Source organism: Enhydra lutris, unplaced genomic scaffold (assembly GCF_002288905.1).
Source record: "Enhydra lutris kenyoni isolate GAN:26980312 unplaced genomic scaffold, ASM228890v2 scaffoldscaffold66, whole genome shotgun sequence".
Taxonomy (NCBI): Eukaryota; Metazoa; Chordata; class Mammalia; order Carnivora; family Mustelidae; genus Enhydra; species Enhydra lutris.
Window position 1 is genome coordinate 9,741,510 of NW_019154150.1, and position 20,120 is coordinate 9,761,629.

General features: G+C 42.5%; 1 protein-coding gene across 2 annotated transcripts in view; it reads left to right on the forward strand.

The window, feature by feature from the left end:
- Window positions 1–3,827, forward strand: part of LOC111159143 (SH3 and cysteine rich domain) — a 151,816-nt gene extending 147,989 nt beyond the window's left edge. Inside the window, exon 11 of one of the 2 annotated variants that reach the window (XM_022521572.1) lies at window positions 1,567–3,827. In XM_022521572.1, the coding sequence (XP_022377280.1) occupies window positions 1,567–1,665 (99 nt within the window). In that variant the 3' untranslated portion in view covers window positions 1,666–3,827. The remainder of the gene's footprint in view (window positions 1–1,566) is intronic. The other variant, XM_022521575.1, reaches the window with a different exon arrangement.
- The last annotated feature ends 16,293 nt before the right edge of the window (window positions 3,828–20,120 follow it).

Below are 20,120 nucleotides of genomic sequence, written 5' to 3' on the forward strand. Positions count from 1 at the left end.
TCTAATAGTAAGGATTGTTGAATTTCGGGCATATTTCAACAATGAAGAAAATTCTGTCTTTGTCACGGTATTAAAGGTAAATCGTGCTCTCAAGGCATTTTTATGGGTTCTTTTTAAGACATATACTCCCTGCCCATCACTAGGGTCCCATGTCTGTGGTGTTTCTGGCATGGGTAATGACAGGTCTTGGCTTTTGAAAATCAGATGGTTCACTTTCCCTTTGGCAGCCACCTTGCCCATCATGTTCTAGCAGGATCTAACATGGCCCCAAAGCTATTTCTTTCTCACAGCTCACTTCTGGCTTTCAGGAAACAGTCACCACATCTTCTGTTCTTAACAGATCAACTCCTGTTTACTTCCCCATCTGAGCTTCTTTCCAGTCAAGTTTATCATAGAGTTAGGTTTCTGAAACTTGAACCAGAAACCAGTCCTTTGTATGTCCTAAGCACTGGGAGTCACAAATAAAGCTCAGCTCTTTTCCCAACCCCCTCACTAGGTGGGTGTACCCATCTCCTGGTTGCTGTGTTGATGGACAACTCACAGCTGCCCCTTATCCAGCTACTGCCCTTCTGTGGACCAAGAGCTGCCTCACCTGACAGGTCACACCTCTCACACCCAAGTCAGCCAGTGGCCAATGACTGAAATGGGGCCCAAGAAGCCAGACCCCTTGCCTCAAGGTGGGACCACTCCTCGGCCCACTTCATACTCCAGAGCTCCCTGTGGGATCAGCCTGAGGCTCACCTCCAACTGAGTCCTCATCCTTGCTCAGCTCCTTCCCCGCCCCCCTGCTTCCCTCACTTCCCACCTCCTGAAAGCACACCCTCAACAAGCCACTTCGCAAGGATTCACGCCTCAGGCTCTGTTTCTAGGGACTCTAACCTACCACGCATGGAAGCAGGTCAGGTGGATGAAACTCACAGCACTTTGCAAAAACTTATTTCCATCTGACTCTCTCCACCCTTCAGCCTTTCAGTGGTAAATGGCAGTGATGATGACAAGGGCATACAAACAGATTTTTAACCACTTTCTTGTTCAGTCCCACACAGCTGGGCAAGGGGAGGTGTTAGCATCTGTTTGCTTTGCTAGGGGCCAGGAATGGAATAGCTTCCTTTGACTTCCTGTTATCATATGTATAAATTTCCAAACACATGACAGGAGCCTGCTGAATGGTAGCTATTAGTCTATATCTTTAAAATAAAGTATTGAGGACTCATTGCGTGCCACATGCTAGGTTCTCTTGTGAGCATTATATCGTTCTGTCCTCACAGTGACTCTTTAGGGGGACACAATCTGATTAACCCCATTTTATTGATCCTCATTTATAAAACTTCATTCCTAAAACTCAGAAAACATTCAGCACCTAGGCCTATTTCCAAACCCAGGTTCTGCCCAATATTTATTCAACCTTTTCCTTACAGAGCCAGTCTCCCCGCTCCAACACCCCACTATTTGAAACTGCTCTCCCTTTTCCAATTTGGTGCTCCTGGCCTCAGTCCCCTGTGATTCAAGCAGCTCCTAATTTCTTCCTTGTTGACACTTTGATGTTTCTCCTTCCTTGGCATTCAGATCTGCGTGACTTCCGAAGAGGAGCAAGATGGCTTTATCAGAGTCCTCAGTGGAAAGAAGAGAGGCCTTGTCCCCCTGGATGTCCTAGAAAACATCTGATTGCTGGCCCCTCCTGCTTTGGCAGTAGCCGGGCTCTGCTGCGATGCCTCATCTCACACTGTGTCCACGCAGAGGAGCTGCCACACTGACCCACCCTCCCCCCTGGGAACAGTGAGACAAGACTCATGGGTCTGAGACTGGGGTATCAGCCACAGACAGAGGGTGCATCTCATAGCATTGCCAGGCTGCCCAAGGTGAGGGCGAGGCTGCCCAAGGTGGGGAGCTGAGCGCCACGCAGGTGGCAGCCGAGGCAGGATGGCAGCCACAGCTGTCCCTGAGGACTCACCTAGTCCCCGTCCATGTGATTTAAGTTAGCCTGCTGGAGGGTGCTCCACCCTGCAGTGTGGGCCCAGTGCGAGGCTGGGATCCCCATGGTCGAGTGTGATTCTGGTTCCAGACGTGTGTCCCCAGCACTGGCCCCTCTGCATCATCGCATTTGCGGTCTCTCTGCAGAGCATCAGGAAGTCCTGATCCCCAGCTCCCAACATGCCAGGGCTCCCCGTAGCCCCCCTCGCTTTGTGATTGCACTGTCTCTTCTGTCCTCCGATGGAGTCCTGGAGGTACTGTGAGATGGGAGGGCTGAGCTAGTGGCACTAGCCACCGGGACCTGATCTGCCCAAAGGTGACCAATAGGCAGTCACTGCTGCTGTTCTGGTTACTGGCAGAGGTGACAGAGAAGGACACAAGGCACAGGTACAGAGAGCAAAGTGGGAGTAAGGTGGGGCAGAGAGCCCGATTTACGGCAGATTATGCAGCCCCTTTGGTTAGGAAAGCATTCTCTGCGGAGGTGAACCTGGGGAAGAGAATGGGGCAAAAAGTCTCAGCAATGAGCCCATTTCATTTCATGTCCTTGGTACTGGGGGCAGCATTTTCTGTCAGGCCATCCTGGAGGACCCCCTTTTGGAGGCTGAGCCTACCTTGCAAAGAACCAGAAACATGGAGGAGAACCAATATCATCTTGAGACAAGTAGCCAAATCAGAATCCATTCTTCTTTAGGGCAGTCTATTATACCCTAGCAGACGTAACATGGAGACGAATCCTTAGTGCTTCATCCCTCAGAAAGAGAGGAACTTGGGTCCTATTTAGCATCAGTAGGGGAGTCTCTCTTACTCTTTACTTGTACTAATGTTTACAAGCATTCAGTATACTGTGATGCCTTCCCCCGCAAGCCTCCTCCTAGCAGTCAAACTTGCATTACTTATTAATATGGTTAAACGTCAATTCACAATGATCTTGGAATCAATGTCTGCTCCATCTATTTTGTGACAGAGCAATAAAAGCTTTAGAACAATTGGTTTTTAAAAGACCTAAGTGGGTGTATCTTAAGCATGTAAGCATTATTTCCCACACCCTGGTATTCGTAGTCTCCACTTATTTCTTTTGTTACTGGTCAGCATGATGATGGGAGCTGAGAGGGGGAAGCTGCTGGTTTCAGAGCAGTCTGGATGCCTTACTATCATTTTAAAGCCAGCATCCAGAATTTCCTCCCTCTCTGATACAACCTGAAAAACTAAGTGTACAGAGCCAAGATGGGTTCTCCGAGAGCCAGGGCGGATAGTATGACTGCCATTCTCTAAAATGGAATGCCAGAGGACAAACCCTCTCTGCCTCTAATTCAGTACTCCATTGAATAAAGACAACACAGTGGCTGGAAGGAGCATAGAAACCGTGTGTCCTGATCTCTTCTTTCTGGTGTGTATCCATGGAAGACTTTGGGTACAGTGGTGTCAGATCCTAGACAAATTTAACTTGCAATAAAAAGTCAGTTTGCCTTTGGAAACTGAATAGAAGGGAGCTGCTGTAGCCAGCCAGCAAGGTGGTCCCTGCGTCCTAATAGTCTCGCCTTTGTATAGCCCACTCCCACATTGAATCAGTACTGGTCTTATATGGCCAATAAGATACAGCAGAAGTCATACTGCATGACATCTGAGGCTAGGCCAAAGAAGTCCTTGCAGCTTCTGCCTTGCTCTCTGGGAACATTCGCCCTTAGAACCCTGAGCCACCTACTCTGAGACCACCATGGGGGAGAGGTGGAATGGACAAACCACGTGTGTCTGCAGCTGGGATCCCGGACATCACAGAACAGCAGCCATCCCTGCTGGGCCTGCCCAAGTGATAACTTTGCAAACAAAATAAATATGATTTGGTGGTTTTTAAGTCATTACGTTTTGGAGTGATTTGTTTTACAGAAACATGTCATGAGCAGGGACTCATAATTTGAGCCAATGTTAGAAAGGAGGAAAAAACACACCTTCTGCACAATGAGGCCCAAAAGTTTTGACATACATCAAGTATTAGTGGACAATGAGCCCTCCCAATACAAGATAGCTAGCATTCCTGAAAGATCTCAGGTCATGCAGATAGCAGAGACAAGGCTGGTCCTCAGTGCAGGTTGCTGCGGATATTTTCACACACACACCCACACACACACACCCACACACACACACACACACACACACACACACAGACTTGAGGACCCACAGCAGTTATTCTCCTCCTACCTGTCTGCAGAAATGACAAGAACAAGGACAGCCGTGACCTACCAAAGTCCTGAAGGCTTCCAAGACTCACGAAATGGCTGGGAGAAGATCCAGAGTTTAGGAATGGGGATGAGATGAAGGGGAGACAGATTCTAGAGAGGGGGCAGGGATGGAGAGGAAGTGCTAATAGGAAGAAAAAAAAGGGAGGCCAGAGGGTATATTCTTCATAGTGTGAGAAAACAGCCTGATGCCCCCTCACCTCCTGCCCCTGCCTGCAGCTAAGGGAGGGCGCATATCTAACTGAACCAGGGACAACGCTGTGCCCTGTGCCCCACCAGCAGTGCCGTAGGACTTGGATTCTATCAAGATGGATTTGAAGTGAAGAACTGATTAAAGCTTCCTCAGGGTCTCAGGAGGTAAAGAATACAACTAGTTTTACCCCATCACTAGCAGACAACCAAGACACATTTAGTGTGGGCCACGGGGGGCAAAGAGAGCCCATGTGTAGATGTTCAACTGACTGCTAGTAGGGTTGATTTCACAGAGCACCTTCCTCCTCACCTCTACACACCAAACACACATACACACACACTCCTGTTGAGAAGAAGAGTCCAGCATCTGGGTTATATTTTTAAAACAACCAGTGAGATGGTACATGGTAGGCGCTTATTAGAACTAATGTTCTTTTTATTAAAGGAAGAAAAATAAAATCAATGGGAAGATCACAGTACATGTAAATAGTCTGGTGCCGAATACTGTTAAAAGGTCAAAAAGCAGCATGAAGGTCCAAAAGCTGGTCCGTTCACTGGTTACTCCAAGGAGAGGAGGGTCGGGAAGGAAACCTACTGGTTGGCCTTAGCCTAGAACCAGGCCCAGCCAGCTATGAAAAAAAACTGTTGTGTGCTCAAATAGCTTAGATTTAAATAAAATAAACCAGGCTTCTTTACTCAGGACTTCCCATAGACTTTAATTTCTGAATTTTCACATTAAATCTGTAAAAGGGGATTTATTTTTTTTTAAGACTTTTATTTGTCAGAGACAGAGAAAGAGAGAGGCAGAGGGAGAAGCTGGCTCCCTGCTGAGCAACAAGCCCAATGCAAGACTTGATCCTATGACCCTGGGAGGGTGACCTGAGCCAAAGGCAGATGCCTAACCGACTGAGCCACCCAGGCACCCAGGCATCCCTATAAAAGGAGATTTAGATCCATGGAACACCTATTAGGATTGACTATTCCAAGGCACATAGTTTGGAAAATGCGGTGGTAAAGAATTCTTATATAATATTGGATCCATCTAATACCTTCTCTCTCTCTTCCTATATCTCACTAAGATACCCAGGAAATACTGAAAAGGACAAAAGTGCATAATCATAGTAAAAATGGAGGCTGAAAGACAATCTACTCTGGAATCAGTATTTAAGGAGTAGGAGAAAGTGGGATCTGTGTCCCCAAGAGGTGAAAAGCTCAGGAAGAAGATCAGCTTTCTCATGTTCTAATGGCTTCAGCAAGTACTGACCAGCAGGGCGTAGGCTGGTATAAAACTGGGAGTAAAAGAAAGTTCAGCATTGCCCAAAATAGCCTCCCCAGGAAACCGAGTGAGCAGGTGTGTTCCACAGCTTTAACACAAAACAAAAATCCTTACTAACAACTTGGACAAAAAAAAAAAATTAAAACTGGTTTAATGATATCCTAAAAATGGTCTCTTAGATTTTGCTGAGTTGTTATTCTGTTGTGTGTTTTGTAGAACACCTGGTGTTTTTGACCCTTAGAACGTGTTTTTTTCTTAGCTTCCAATAAAGAGTTTTAAATAGTCCTCAATCTTCCCCTGGGTAATAGAAATGTAATTAACTGCACCTCAAAACATGAACAAGATAATAGCAATTTACTTTATAGTTCCTTTTTAAAAATGAAAAAGTAGCAGACTTTTTTATCATCTCACCATCAAGTTTAAACAGCTGTTGAACATCTTTCCTGTTTTCATGCAAGTTAGGGTGTACTGAAATCCTGAAAATACACCCTGGGAAAGTACAATACCTATTTCCAAGAAAAATGGTGGAATCTCTTTAGATTTCCTCCATTGGCCTCATTTACTCAGGTTCTCAGGTTACACTAGACCCCATCTGTTTTTATCATGGCAGTATTTTTCTTTAACTTCTCCTTTTAAACAAGTTTCCTAAAAAGTGTTTGCTTAGTTTACTTTCATTCTTTACTAAGATTAAAAAAAAAAAATCACCCAAGGTTATGACTTTTCCTCTGAGTTCAGGTTTGACCATATGAAAGTGTTCCCATTTTCATTCATTTCTAAATACTTTGTAATTAGAGTTTTGATTTTTTTTCTCTTAGATTTTTATTTAGTGTGTGTGTGATTAGTTATGCATTGTGGTTAAAAAATATGATCCACAGGGTTCCTGCTTTGAGGAAATCGATTGGTATTTTGTGCTCTAATACATGAGTAATCTTTAGAAATGTCCAATGGATACTGGTAAAAAAGAGAAGTCACATGTGCAGTATATAAAGTTTAATATGTATCTACTAAACACTTAAAGTGTTCAGGTCATCTGTGTTCTCATTTATGTTTACTAATATGCTCTCTCAAAGACAAGGAAGTCAAGAGCAAGCAACAATAGACTGAAACAAGAGACATCTTGCAAAGACCTCCAGTTGCTTGTTTGGTGCCAGCCCTTGGAGGGAGGAAACGCTCTTCACCACAGCTTCCCCTTTTACACGTAGGTTGAGTCACTGAAGTCAGTTCTTAAATATTATCTTTAACTCCCTGGAGTAAACTGTAAAGGACCCACTTTTAAGTGAAGAGGTTCCAAAAATATTCTTGGAAAACTTTAATATTGGGTCAAAGAGTTTTGCTAGAAAAAAAAATTACAGTGAAATCAGCAGTCACTATTGGGCTAAGACCTCATAACCTCTCCAGTGTGTGCCACCCATGGGACTGGGAAGGGTGGAATTCACCTCATAAACTGATGAAATGTATTCATACCTAGGAGTCTAAATCCCAACATGGTGAGTCACAAGCTGCCGGTTTCAAATTCGCATGTTTCTTCAGTCATTAGATGGTTGTCCTTTTTGCAGTGAACTCAACAAATACTTGTTGGAGTCTACCGGGAACGACTGTCGTCAAACAAGTAATACTGAAAATGTATAATTAGTGCTACAATAGAGGAAGAACAGTGAACCACAAGAATATGCTGCAACTATGCTGCTTCCATCAGGACCAGGGCCTATAAAAGTTCAAACCTCTCACGCCAAAAACGTCCTGGCTTTCCAAAAGGTGATTTTAGACTGAAAATGCTAAAGCTGCTTTTCAGCCCTCTCTTTTATAACTTACCAATAATTGAAGCACTCTAGTTCCACTAGAATTTATGGATGATGAAGGAGGAGGACATTTTGCGGAGATAAGTTGGGTTAACCTTAAAGAGTAAAACTGCCAGTTATTTTACCATCAAAAATGGATTTATTCGGAAACAGCAGAGAATTGCAACCCCAGACAAGCAAGCTACAGCGCACGCACACACACACACACACACACACACACACACACACAAAGACTGCTCTTCTATAGAGGAAGGTGGTGTTGGGGGGTAAGGGGAGAGGCTCTAATAAACAAAAAGTCCATTGGAGGAAACTGGGAGTTCTGAGTATAGTGGCTTTTCATTGGCTGTCTATCATCATGACGCTCTCTCATTGGCTGAGCCATTGTTACCAGGGTAGGAGGAAGCCTTCCTCTTGCTGGGATACTATGGTAGCATCCAGGTGCAAGATTCTGGCTCTTCCTGTTGGGGCTGCGACTGATGAGGAGCGTAGGGCATGACGGCTTTCCCTGATGACCTCCCAACACCATTCTAAATAAGATTTTCTTTTACTAAATTTCTCAGGTGAAGCAATATGTTATAAAAGTGAGCCAATTCTTTTTAACTTTTTAGTATGTCTCCAGCAGCGTGTTCCCTTCAGGCTCTAGTGTAGCACGTTTGTGCAATATTAGCAGTATTAGTAGGAAATTGGGTGGCAGAGAGGGAAGCTGGTAAGGAGGAGGGAAGAGGGTTGGGTGAGCACATGTGGTGATAGAAGGAGGAGGCTGCTTATTCATCTATGCCTCTTCTTGTCCCAAAGAGCATTTACGTTCTTGATCTCATCTCCAGAGAAATGCCCCAAGGAGAGAAAGCCATCAGGTAAAACCTCATCCATCCCACATCAATCTTGATGTCTAGGATCTTAGGAAAAATATTTCAGAGAATAATAATGCTTAAAACGTCTTCAAAATGGGAACATAATAGAGACTTTTCACAACAGAGGAAACAAGGATTTTTTTTTTTTTTTTTTTTTTAATCACGGGTCCTGTGATTCGGGCCAGATTTCTACCATATACACGATGAACCTCACAGGAGTCTTCTTGCTATAGAAAGACAATGAAACCGCTTGCCCTAGTGCTGTAGTTGCTTTTTCCTCTTTCGATCACAGGAAAGAAAAGGTAAAATCTTAAGTATTCAGAAATCGGTTTTATAGAATCCGTAACTCTTACAGACATGTGATATTAAAACCATAAAATTCAACACAATGAAGCAGTGCAAGGGAAGTCCTTTTGAGCCAGTGCTGGAAATAAAGAAAACTGTGGGCTCTGGGGACCAGGAAATGTTACCTTGAACCCAGGAGGATCAGCCATCCAAGGAGTATCATGTACTCTGTGCAAAGGGCATTGGGTCAGTTAGTGCACCAGGACTTGGCCAGAAGGGAAGGAGCTGGAACAGATGAGATTCCAGTTGGGGCACTCTGTAGGGTGGGGACGGAGCAGCAGCAGGAACTAAAGGCTCACCAGCAAAGGAGAAGAGCCTTGTTGGCTATATTTCTCAGAATTCTGCGGGCAAGATCTGTGTTGGCAGAGGAAAGAAATTCTTTACAAGCCCTAAGAGTATGAGACCTTCAGGAATGAGCTGAAGTAACAACAGATTGATATTAACCTGACTTTTAGAAAAAGTAGATCCCAATAGCTATAACACTTTACTTTTGCTCCTGGAGCCTGCAAGCTGGACCCCCACTGAACCTCCTTGAACTTAAAGAAGAGAGCCATTGGACCCTACTCCAATAAGACCCACTGAGGACTTTCAGTGTCCACACTGTAAAATAATAACTTTGTATTGTTTAATCCTCTAAGTTTGCATCACCTGTTTCAGTACCGATAGGAAACATATGACATCGCACTGCCACTGGAGAAGGTGGAGAAAAGATGGGGGAAATCTAACTGAATGTCATTGTTGCACCTTAAGAACATTGCCAAGGGGGACCAAAGCCTGCAAACACAGGCCAGTAAGAGTGCATCCAAGAGTGTGTGCATGTACACACACACACACACACACACACACACACTCAGATTTAATTAATATTATGCTGTGATACAGATTTAAGCAGTTATAGATTCTTTGATCCAGTTTGTTGGTTTCAAAGCTTTTCCTTACCCGTTTTTTACACATGAAGCAGAGTCTCATTGTCCAGACCTCTGGAAGAGGCACCCCGGACCTCTCTTTTCTTGCAGCTGACTTCAATCCCTTCCTCCTCCACAGTCCGCATCACCACCGCTACCCCAGACTCAGTCCTGCCAGAAAAAAATCCAGCCTCCTTAAGGAAATAATACCTCTCTTGTATGTTGTAAATTTCATAGCATCAGGAGATGAATGTGAAGGATTTTCCCCCCTCCCAGTTTCTATCTTCCCCAGAGGGGAAGGGTGGATTTTGGTCTCAGTGAACTTAGGCTTTCTGTGATAAGGAGGTAACAGGAGCAAAGGCGAGTTTGCCTTGATAAGGAGATGGTTAGATGATGGAAACTTCACTCACAGCTCTGATTTGTTTTTCAAATACACTTTATATCTCAAGACAGATCAATCTTGAATGCAGTAATAAGTAATTTATAAAGCATGAGAAAAGGAGATGTCTAATCAAAAATGGAATTGTGGAAAATAAGAAGAATATAACACAATTGGGGTGAGTCAGGCAGATGAAAAAATCCTAGGAGGGTTATGAGACATCATAAAATGTGGGTGATACCAATATTCTGTAAAGTTGGATGAAAACAGAATTGGTGCTGGGAGAGGTGAAATGGAAGGGAAGACACTTCTAGGAGCGAGAGAGGGGGGCAGGCTACAGATGAGGGAGGCCCATGCCTGAGTGGCAGAGCCTGGAGCCATATAGGGCAACAACAAGGGACCCATGGCCATGCAGCAAGGTCAGCCAGCCTGCTTGGTAGCTTCATCCTGGCATCCTGTGTTCACAGCTCCTCCACCATTGCAAAGACTTTTTTGGTGGTGGTTCTTCTTCAGAGGCAATCTCAAAGGCAGAATCATCTTCCTAACACATCACTTTGATCCTGTTGCTTCCCTCCTCAAAACCCCCCAGTGGCTCTCCACCCCTCCAGCCCGTCCCCAAACCCATCTCAGTCTACAGAAGCAAGAGCAACCCCTACAGTGGAGTCTTCTCCGATGGCCCCAAACCAACCTCACTACTCCTGAAACTGCACAGCCCTGACCAGATCCACTCGATTGGCATCCATCCCATCTCATTCAACTGTTGGTAAATTTTAAAGTTTATTTCAGTAAATAGACTCTACACCCCTTGAGGGCAGAATGCTAGGCTGGTTCACCCTGGAAAAGGAAAACACTCTCTTTGTGGTAGTTCAGGATACCATGGAGTCATTACTCTTCCCCAGCCTGTCCGTCATGACCAGCCCACTGCCTCACCTCTTAGCATATCTGAGACATGACACTGGATGACCATGACCTCTGCCTAGCAGGTTGGATTAGTCAGAAAACGCCACCAAGATAGAAACCAAAGTGGAGACCTGGACTAGAGCTTGGGTTTTGTCCCGTCCCTTGGCAGGGAAGGCAGCTGCAGCCCCAGTCACAAGGTAAGCGTGTTGTGTTGCTGATCAGTCACCACCTCCAGACAACTCAAAGGGCACTTGTTCACAGGGCTGCCTCCACAGCCCTGTATTGAATGTACAGAGGAGGTCTGTGTCATGCATTAATGGTAAGACTGGCATTAGTGCCCAGAAGGGGAAACTGTGAGCCTGTCACCCAGATGTTCCCACAAATTGTCCCAGGCCTCCTGCAGTGTCGTTACAGGTGGGGGCTCTGTGCTCAGACTGGTTGTTCCCATCTGGGTCAGTACCTGTCAGTTGGGTGAACTTACAGCCCATTTCCTCAATTGTGAAATAAATACCAAATAATGCCCATCTCGTGAGACTGTTTAGAGAATTAAATAGGAAGATCTTAGCAGATGTTACAGTACATAGTAAATACTTAGTAAAATGTATCTATAAATATACTTCATACATGCAGTAAGGATAACCTCCCTGAATCTACTACCCATTTAATTGATTGCTCTCTAGCTCTCTATGCCTTCCCAAAACTTCCTACCTCATCTGCTTTGTAAACTAGATGCTTGCTTGTCTCTCTCTCTGCCTAGATTGTAAACAGCTTAGGGGAAAGGACTCATTTTTCTCACTTTTAGCAACACACAATGTGAAATGTCCAGCGGAATCTCTCTTTTCCTTGCACCTGACATGGTTCTTTACATATAGTGAATGATCAATAACTGTTTTTCAGGTTAAAATGAATTTGTCTCCAAAATAGAGGTGCTCTCTGAGGTCTTTTCAACCTTTGAAATCTAAGGAGGGTCGTTAGGGAGTCTCAAGTCCATAGCCCAGAAAACTTTAAAGCCTCCATTACTGGGAACATAACTGGTACAGCCCCATTGAAAAACGGTATGGAGGTTCCTCAAAAAATTAAAAATAGAACTATCATATATGATCCAGTAATCCCACTTCAGGGTCTAGATATCCAAAGGAAATGAAAACAGCATCTAGAAGAAGTATCTGTATCCCGATGTTCACTGCAGCATTAAAACAGCCAAGACATGGAAAGAAACTAAATGTCCATCAATGGATGAATGAATAAAGAAAATATGGTATATATACTCCATATAAGTCCATTATAATTCCAATATTCCAATAGCATTCCTTGTGTGTCTGTGTGTTTATATGTGTGTGTATAATTAAACTTCCGTCACAATCTCCAGAAACTCCCAAAGTCTTATGTTCTTCTGGACTCTCCTTCCCTCCTTGTTCCTATTCCCTTGCAAAGCTGTTTCTGTTTCTGCACTACCTCAGACTGGATGCTGAACTCTGTCTTCTCAAGCAGTGTTTACAAGAAATCCACTCCCATAAATCATGGGCTAAGGTTCATACACTTGACAAGATGATGTCAGCAAGAGACCCAGAGAGGAGTCCCAGCCCATGACACTCCATCAACTCACTGTCCCCTCCCCCCCACCATCCTCCCTGCTCTTCTGCTTCCTCTTGCCTTGCCCCCAGAAGCTCCAGCATATCCAAATGCTCAGATGGGCAAGAAGTATTCTTTCTGACAACACCTACTCTCTGTAAAAAGACTTAGATGACATAATAAAAAGAAAGAAAGAAAAGAAAGACTTAGATGACAGTTAAAATTATAATAATAAAAAGGCAATCTTCAGTTACCAAAGAAAGCCTTCATTTAGAACAACACATGAGAACAGCTCCAGAGGTTTATCCCCTCCAGGTCTGTGGCCTGCCACCGGCCCTAGAGGACACAACTCCATCCTTAGCATCTTAGAAGGACACTTCACACATTCTCAACTTGTGCCATGTGGCCAAGCCAACTGCCATTTATCTTCACTGTTTCTATGTCATCTCTTTAACACTTACTTTTTGAAAGGTTCCGCATGTCAATTCCTCAGTTGACTGTTGATATGAGCTAAGTGTATGCTCAGTTGTTTATTAATGCCTTCCTTTCAAGCTGAATACAAATGATTTTCACTGGGTTTCTGATTTGAGATATGGATAATCACTGCAAACAGACTACTTGTGAGATGTCATCTTTCCAACATACCACAGACAAGAAACAGGGATTCTTGGTGATGCTTCATTCTTGGAGAAATAGAAATTATACCCCCAACTGAACAGCAGAAATGGGATGGTCAAAAAAAAGAAATGGGATGGTCTGAAACACAATGATTTTACTGCACAAGTACACTTTTTTTTTTTTAAATAATGCTTTGTTTTTTTAACATGTATGCTTCAGTTCCCTAGAGCTTTCTTCCCAAAACTGGATGTATTCGACCTCCCCTTCACAAGAATTCCCATTAACACAAACTTTCTTCCGAGGAGTACAATCTGTTTCACAAATGAGCAAAATAGTGACAACATTTTTGCTCTTTTATAAGTTTAGGTGTGCTACTAATCCAACTGCATACTCTAAAATGTATTAGCTATAGTCCTTCAAAGATTTTTATCTTCTATTACCACCTCATCACATAAGAACATAAATAGTCAATGCTTAATAGTATAGCTGTTGACTTAAAAGACAACTTAGTATTTGATAACAGAGTGAGAGAACATGGATTGTTTTTCTAATACAAACAACCTAAGTTGGAACCCTGATTTGGTTCCTTCCTAGCTTGTGGACAAAGTGCTTTATCTTTCTGAGCCTCAGTGATGATAATACTTATTTGAAATAATTGTTGAAGGGACAAAGGGAGATACTTATATGAAAGGGTATAGTGTAGTGACTTGCAGACAGAGGCTCCACAGTTCTTGCTGTTGTCCCCCAAGAGTGGTATTATCCTAGTAAAAGGCTGTTGTCCAACTGTAACCTGTTGGCTGCAAGAATCCTCTTCTATTATAAGATATTATAAATATTTTTGGAATATCTTTGTTCAGTACATGAATAGTTAATAGTTAATAAACCAGTGTAGTGTATACTGATCTCTAATTCTCCACTTAAACTTGTCTGGACACAACTGTAAACAGAACACACCAAAGATTGGCCCACACCCCTGTTGACTGACCGCAGCCTCCTTCAAGAGCTATGGGCAAAATTCTTTATGCTTATATGGTTCCTATGTCTGAAACACTCAAAGCATTTTTCCAGAGATTAAATCAGAGCTTTCCTATGACCCTGGTTAATAAATGTCAAGTCTCCAATGTGAAACCTCAGAATATCCTTTTGAGGAAGGTGGTTGACAACCTTATCTCCCATACAAATAAACTGAGGCATGGAGGGATAAATCAGAAGGCTTATCCCGGATTCTTCCCTCCTCATGTATGTTTTTAGTTTATATGTGAAGACCAGTGTTCATGGGAATGCACAGTGTCAGCAGGGATCGCCAAAGAACCTGGTTGTGGTTTCTTGGAGAAAAAGATCTTACGATTCTCTGAACATGGCTGGGAGGTTTAGGGGAGATGGGGGTGGGGGATGGAAATGTTGAGGCAGGGACGGACCTAATTGGGTAAAGAGTCTGAGTCAGAGATGTCAGCACAAGTAGATAAGCCAGAACTCCAAAGGTGAGTGGTAATGGCACCTTTCATGGAAAATCCAAAGTTCCCATTTTGAGCTAAGTTCCTGTGGCTACTGTAAGTCTCTTCTTAGGAGGAAAGAAGAGCTCAAGAGGGACTAAAGAGGAGGTCCTTTGTGCACAGAGAGTGTGAGAGTGCTCTGATGAGCAGTTGTGAGGGGACTGAGGTCCAAACCGCCAGCTTTAGGTAGTGTCAGCAACTACAACAGGAAGAAACAGGATGCTTTCCACCTCCCACAGTGACTATCTCCATGTCATATCCTTGGGGATCACCACCTTCTGTCCCATTATTGGTTTTCTCAGAAACTGTCTGCCTCTAATAAACCAACCACACCAATATGATGCCTACTCTTTAACTTGTTATGTTGGCTTTATAGGCTTTGTGCTGTAACAACATAGCTAAGCTGGAACCACATCTTCCAGAATTCCCTTCCCTGAATGGTTCCATGTCAGGGTAGGCCACAAGAGAAAATTTGCTTGAGACTCGAAAAGCAGAAAGAAAGTGGCCTCCATATTTTGTATGCTCTGAAGGTCAGAAATAGGCAACAGGCACTATGGGACCTGGCTCATGTCATCATTGTCACTTACTCCAATCCCTACTCTCTCCCCTTCTGCAACTTCCCTTTGTGCACATGTGGCATCTTGGGGGAGGGCACAAGCTACCCCTGCAAGTCAGCCATGGCATGGACTTTACAGGTGGGTCCCAGTTCGTCTTCATGGGTTCCAGTCTGTCTTTACCTGTGACCACACCTGGCTTTCTTAGCTTCCTGACAACCTGGTTAATGCCACTATAGTCTCAGCACTAGATGAAGAGAAAACAGCCCAGCTTAGATGCCTCTGCCAGTTTCCACAATGGCAGAGTCTACTGTTTATGAGGTTTGTTTTCTCTATTACTTAGAGTAGTTCACTTCTCTGATTGAACCCTGAGTGATACACGTACATTGTCTCAGTGAATCCTCACAGCAGTCCTAGAATATAGGCACTACTTTTATCCCTATTTCACAGGTAAAAAACTTGAGAAATGAGGATATTGTCCTTTGTTGCTCAGCTAGTGTGTGGTGACACTGAGATTTGAACCCAGGCAGTCTGAGGTCAGAGCCTTAGTTTCAACTCTTTACACATTTTTCCCCAAATTCCATGTAATCCTCCTTCTGTCTTTGCACTTTTTTTCTTAAAAGGTATGTTTTCAACACTTTCAAAACTTATCTCATTTTGAGAAAACTTTCCCCTACTCTTTTCTTTGTTGATCTGATTTTTTTTTATTGTTGTTATTCTTTCCCTCTGACTACACAAAGTTGTCTTTTACGTTTCTTTTCCTGGCTTTTCTCCTGTTTTCTGTTGTATAGCACATTAGCACACAGGTGTGACTATGCCATCTGTCTTCAAATCACATGCTCATCTCTTCAGAGTGCTTGCCCAACAGTGACCCATCAGCCCCTTCAGCCAACCCAAACCTCTGCCATCTCCTACTGGGGGCTGCCAGAAACCCCACCTCTGCCACCCTAATATTAAACCAGAAAAGATCAAGCATAAAGCACACAAAAGGACAGACACCAAATGGGAAAGAGACAGAACAGAGAAGGGAAGAGGGGAAGCTGAGACTATTACTCAAAGTAAGGCTACCAGAAGAGCAGGGCAGAACCCAGTGAAGTCTTCAAAGACAGATATAAACTTCCAGAGGGAAAAAAATGGCCAGGATGCTTTTATGGCTTTCATAAAGGGAGAAGGGGCCAGGTCATAAATCATGGAGACAAGGGAGAAAATATTTTCCAGAGAAGAAAAACCAGAAGGACCACAGCAGGATAGTTGGCGGGATCAACTGAACAAAAAGAACAGTTTTAATGTAAAGCTAATCAACAGATATAGAACTAAGAGATATTTTACTCATCCTTAGAGCAGGAACTAGAGCTGGGCAAAGCCAGAAACACAAGGGATAGATGTAATGTCTGGACCTGCTAACTCAAGAGAAGTGATCATCCAGGAAGGAACTGTTAAGTTCTGGGAAACTTTGCTAGGTCAAGAAGCTTGAACTGCATGTATGAATGATCTCAGCAACCCTTGAAAATAGTCAGGGATGACCCACCCAGGGATCTGTCTTTTATTGAAAAATCTCCACCTCCACCCTATTTTCCTCTGGGAATAGGAAACTGCAATTTTCCAAGAACGAGACAGTGTCTTGTGTCTATTTTTCCACATACATACCAATATGAGAGTCGTGAACACCAAGAAGTAAACAATGAAACTCAAACCAGATCCAGGAATAAAACTTGACTGTTTTGACTCCGTAAACTTGGTAAACCTTTTTGCAGAGGAAAACTTAGACAAGAAACTTATGAAGGCATCCAAAAGAGAGGCAAGTGTGAAAAAAAATGAAATGTATAGTCCTTAAACCCAGTGAACTTGGACCTAGGATATTCTATTTCTGAACTACATAAATGGAAAAATACTAAACAGATAAACAACTTTTTGCGCAAAGTTGTTTAACTAAGTGTTACTTAATAATAGCATAAAATTGGAAACTCTCTATGTAGGGCACAAAGGGGAATGGTGCTATAGTAATTTTATAAATAGTTTATTTTACAAAAAACTACATTTACCAGTACTCCTTAGAATTAGATGTGGCCACATTTGCCAGCATATAAGCAAAAATGTGGGCCACTTCTAGGTCAAGGATTTTCAGAGACAGTGAGCCACTGCCACATATTCTTTCTCCTTCTACCAGAGTCACTCTGGATATTGGGACCCAGGATTACTTATTTATAACAAAGACCACAAAACAGAATTCCTGAATTATCATGGGGAAGAACCCACTTGGAACTGATATATAAATGAGAAATTAACTTCTATTGTATTTGAGCTATTAATTTGGGGCCTATATACATGGATGTTTATAGAAGCCTAATTTACAATAGCCAAAACTGGAAAGAAATCAGATTTCAGTGCTGAATGGCAACTTAGATTAGTCTAGCTGCCCTTAGATTAGCCTAGCTAAAATGTCCAGTATTACTTCTTTGTCAGTTATGCCAATCCATGAATCCAGTATGTGTCTCCACTTACTTAGATCATCTTTGATTTTTCTCATCAATGTTATGCAGCGTTGTATAGTTTTAGTTTTGGATATCTTTGTCATTTCTTGACCTAATATCACTCATTATCTCACAGAGAATGTTAAATTTATTGTTGTACATGCTACAATGTTTTATTTTTTCTCTCAGAACTGTTATTTGTTTCTGACTATAGCATCTTGAGCTCAAAGTATTTTCTTTCACTAAGAAAATTCTTAACTTTTAATTTTGATCATATTTTAAACTTAAAAGAAGTTTGTGACAACAGTACAAAGAACTCCTACATATCCTTTACACGAGTTCACTAATGTTGCTGCATGTTTTCCTTCATTTCATTCCTGTGGTTTTTATATATTTTAGAGTAAATTACAGACAGAATGCTCCTTCATTCCTAAATATTTCAGTGTGTATTTCCTAAAATCAAACATATTTACTTCCATCACCACTGTACAATTATCAAGGTCAAGAATTTCAACCATCAAATCTTATTTAAATTTCACCACTCATCCCAATAATGACTTTAATAATAATTTGTCCCTTAACATTTAATGTAAAGTCTGATGTCAGACTAATTTTTTAAATTTTGTCCCTTAACATTTAATGTAAAGTCTGATGTCAGCCTAATTTTTTAAATTCCTTTTTAGGTTCTTTTTTTGCCTCTCTGGAAGGTTTGAAATTTTTCCTCTTTCCTCTTAAAGGTTTAAAATTTCACCAGACTTGGACTAGATTAAGTTTATCTTCCTTAATGTCAGGTAGAAAAATACAGTCTGAAAATTTGTGCCTTTATTTAGCCCAATACATGTTTTACCTTCAGTTCTTATATTATTTCTTGTCCTCTACTTTCTCTTCTCCTCTGAAACTTCTGGTCTCTATTCTCTCAATCAGAATATATTGGGTGCCCTTCATACGCCAAACACTGCCCAATTTAAAAGAAAAAAAAAAAGGTAATTAAAACCTCAGACTAATCAACTGGACTGATTCTTCTCCAGTAAGGATATAATACTTGGAAAATTGCAAGGCAGGATGCCCATCCTTCCAAGGAATTCCTGCCCCTAGAATAGAGGCTGTGTGCCCCAAGACAGAGAAGAAGCCATTCAAATATCCTTGCAACTAACTAAATAAGGTATTTTGAAACATAAAGTCTGATAATCCAGAACTTTTGACCAGAGCTTTATCACTCAAAATAAACCACTTGTATTTATAGTCATTAAATACAGACAACCTGGACATCAGGAACCTCTCTCAAAAACTTGCTCTTGCACTTGAAACTAATGGAATATTGTGTGTCAACTACACTTCGATTAAAAATTTATATATAGGGTGCCTGAGTGAGTCAATCAGTTAGGTGTCCAACTCTTGATCTTGGCTCAGGTCAGTTCTTGGGGTCATGGGTCACGCCCCACATTGGGCTCTGCACTGGGCATGGAGTCTACTTAGGATTCTCTCTCTCCCTCTCACTTTGCCCCTCCCCTCCCTACTCTCTTGCTCTCTCTTTCTCTCTAAAAAACAAACAAACAAAACAAAAACAAAAACAAAACTTGCCCTGGCATTATCGAATAGAAAATCCTTTATTCAAGGGGCGCCTTGATGGCTCAGTCATTAAATGTCTGCCTTCACCTCAGGTCATGATCTCAGGGTCTGGGACCAAGCCCTGCATCGGCCTCCCTGCTTGGCCAGAAACCTGTTTCTCCTTCTCCCATTCTCTCTGCTTGTGTTCTCTCCCTCTCTCTCTCACTACTGTGTCTCTCTCTCTGTCAAATAAATAAAATCTTAAAAGAAGAAAGGAAGGAAGAAAGGAAAGAAGGAAGGAAGGAAGGAAGAAAGAAAATCTTTTATTCTTTGTGGTGTGGATTATCAAATCCCTGAAAGTAGTCATACTATAAATATGGAGCTTTTGTGGATTTAGGGACAAACAACATTTTTTTTTTAACAGAACTTCCCCAGATGACTTGCCACTTGCTACAAGAGAGCTACAAGCACTCCCATAATGATTTTCTTCCTTGCCTGCCCCTTGGAGGTTTGTGATGTTAAAGCTAGAGAAAGAAAATGGCTGAGATTTCTTCTGGTAAAGATGGAGGCTGGAGCAGGTGGCCAGCTGGGACCACCTATCCAGACCCCATGTCTCAGCTTTTCAGATCCAAGAAAGCTTTGTCCTGGTCTCCAGAACTGGTCAGTCTCTCATGAACTCACTCTGACTGGTCAACCCACCAGCATTTGAGATGAAATAGGTAATTACTGTACAATGAACAATGAGAGCATCAAGAGTATCTTCACTCTTTGAAGACTAACAGACCTGATTTCACTTCTCAGCTCTACCCCTTAAAAGAGTATGATCCTGGGCAGTGATTTAATTTAACTCTCCTGAATCTTGATGTCTTCATTGATGAAATGGGGACAATAAAAATACTAACACATAAAAGCTCATGTGGGAAAAGTTAGGATAACATATATTAACATATTCCTGGCACTATGTGAGGCATCCTATAAATGATGACTTCTAAAAAAAAAATTCATACTCATA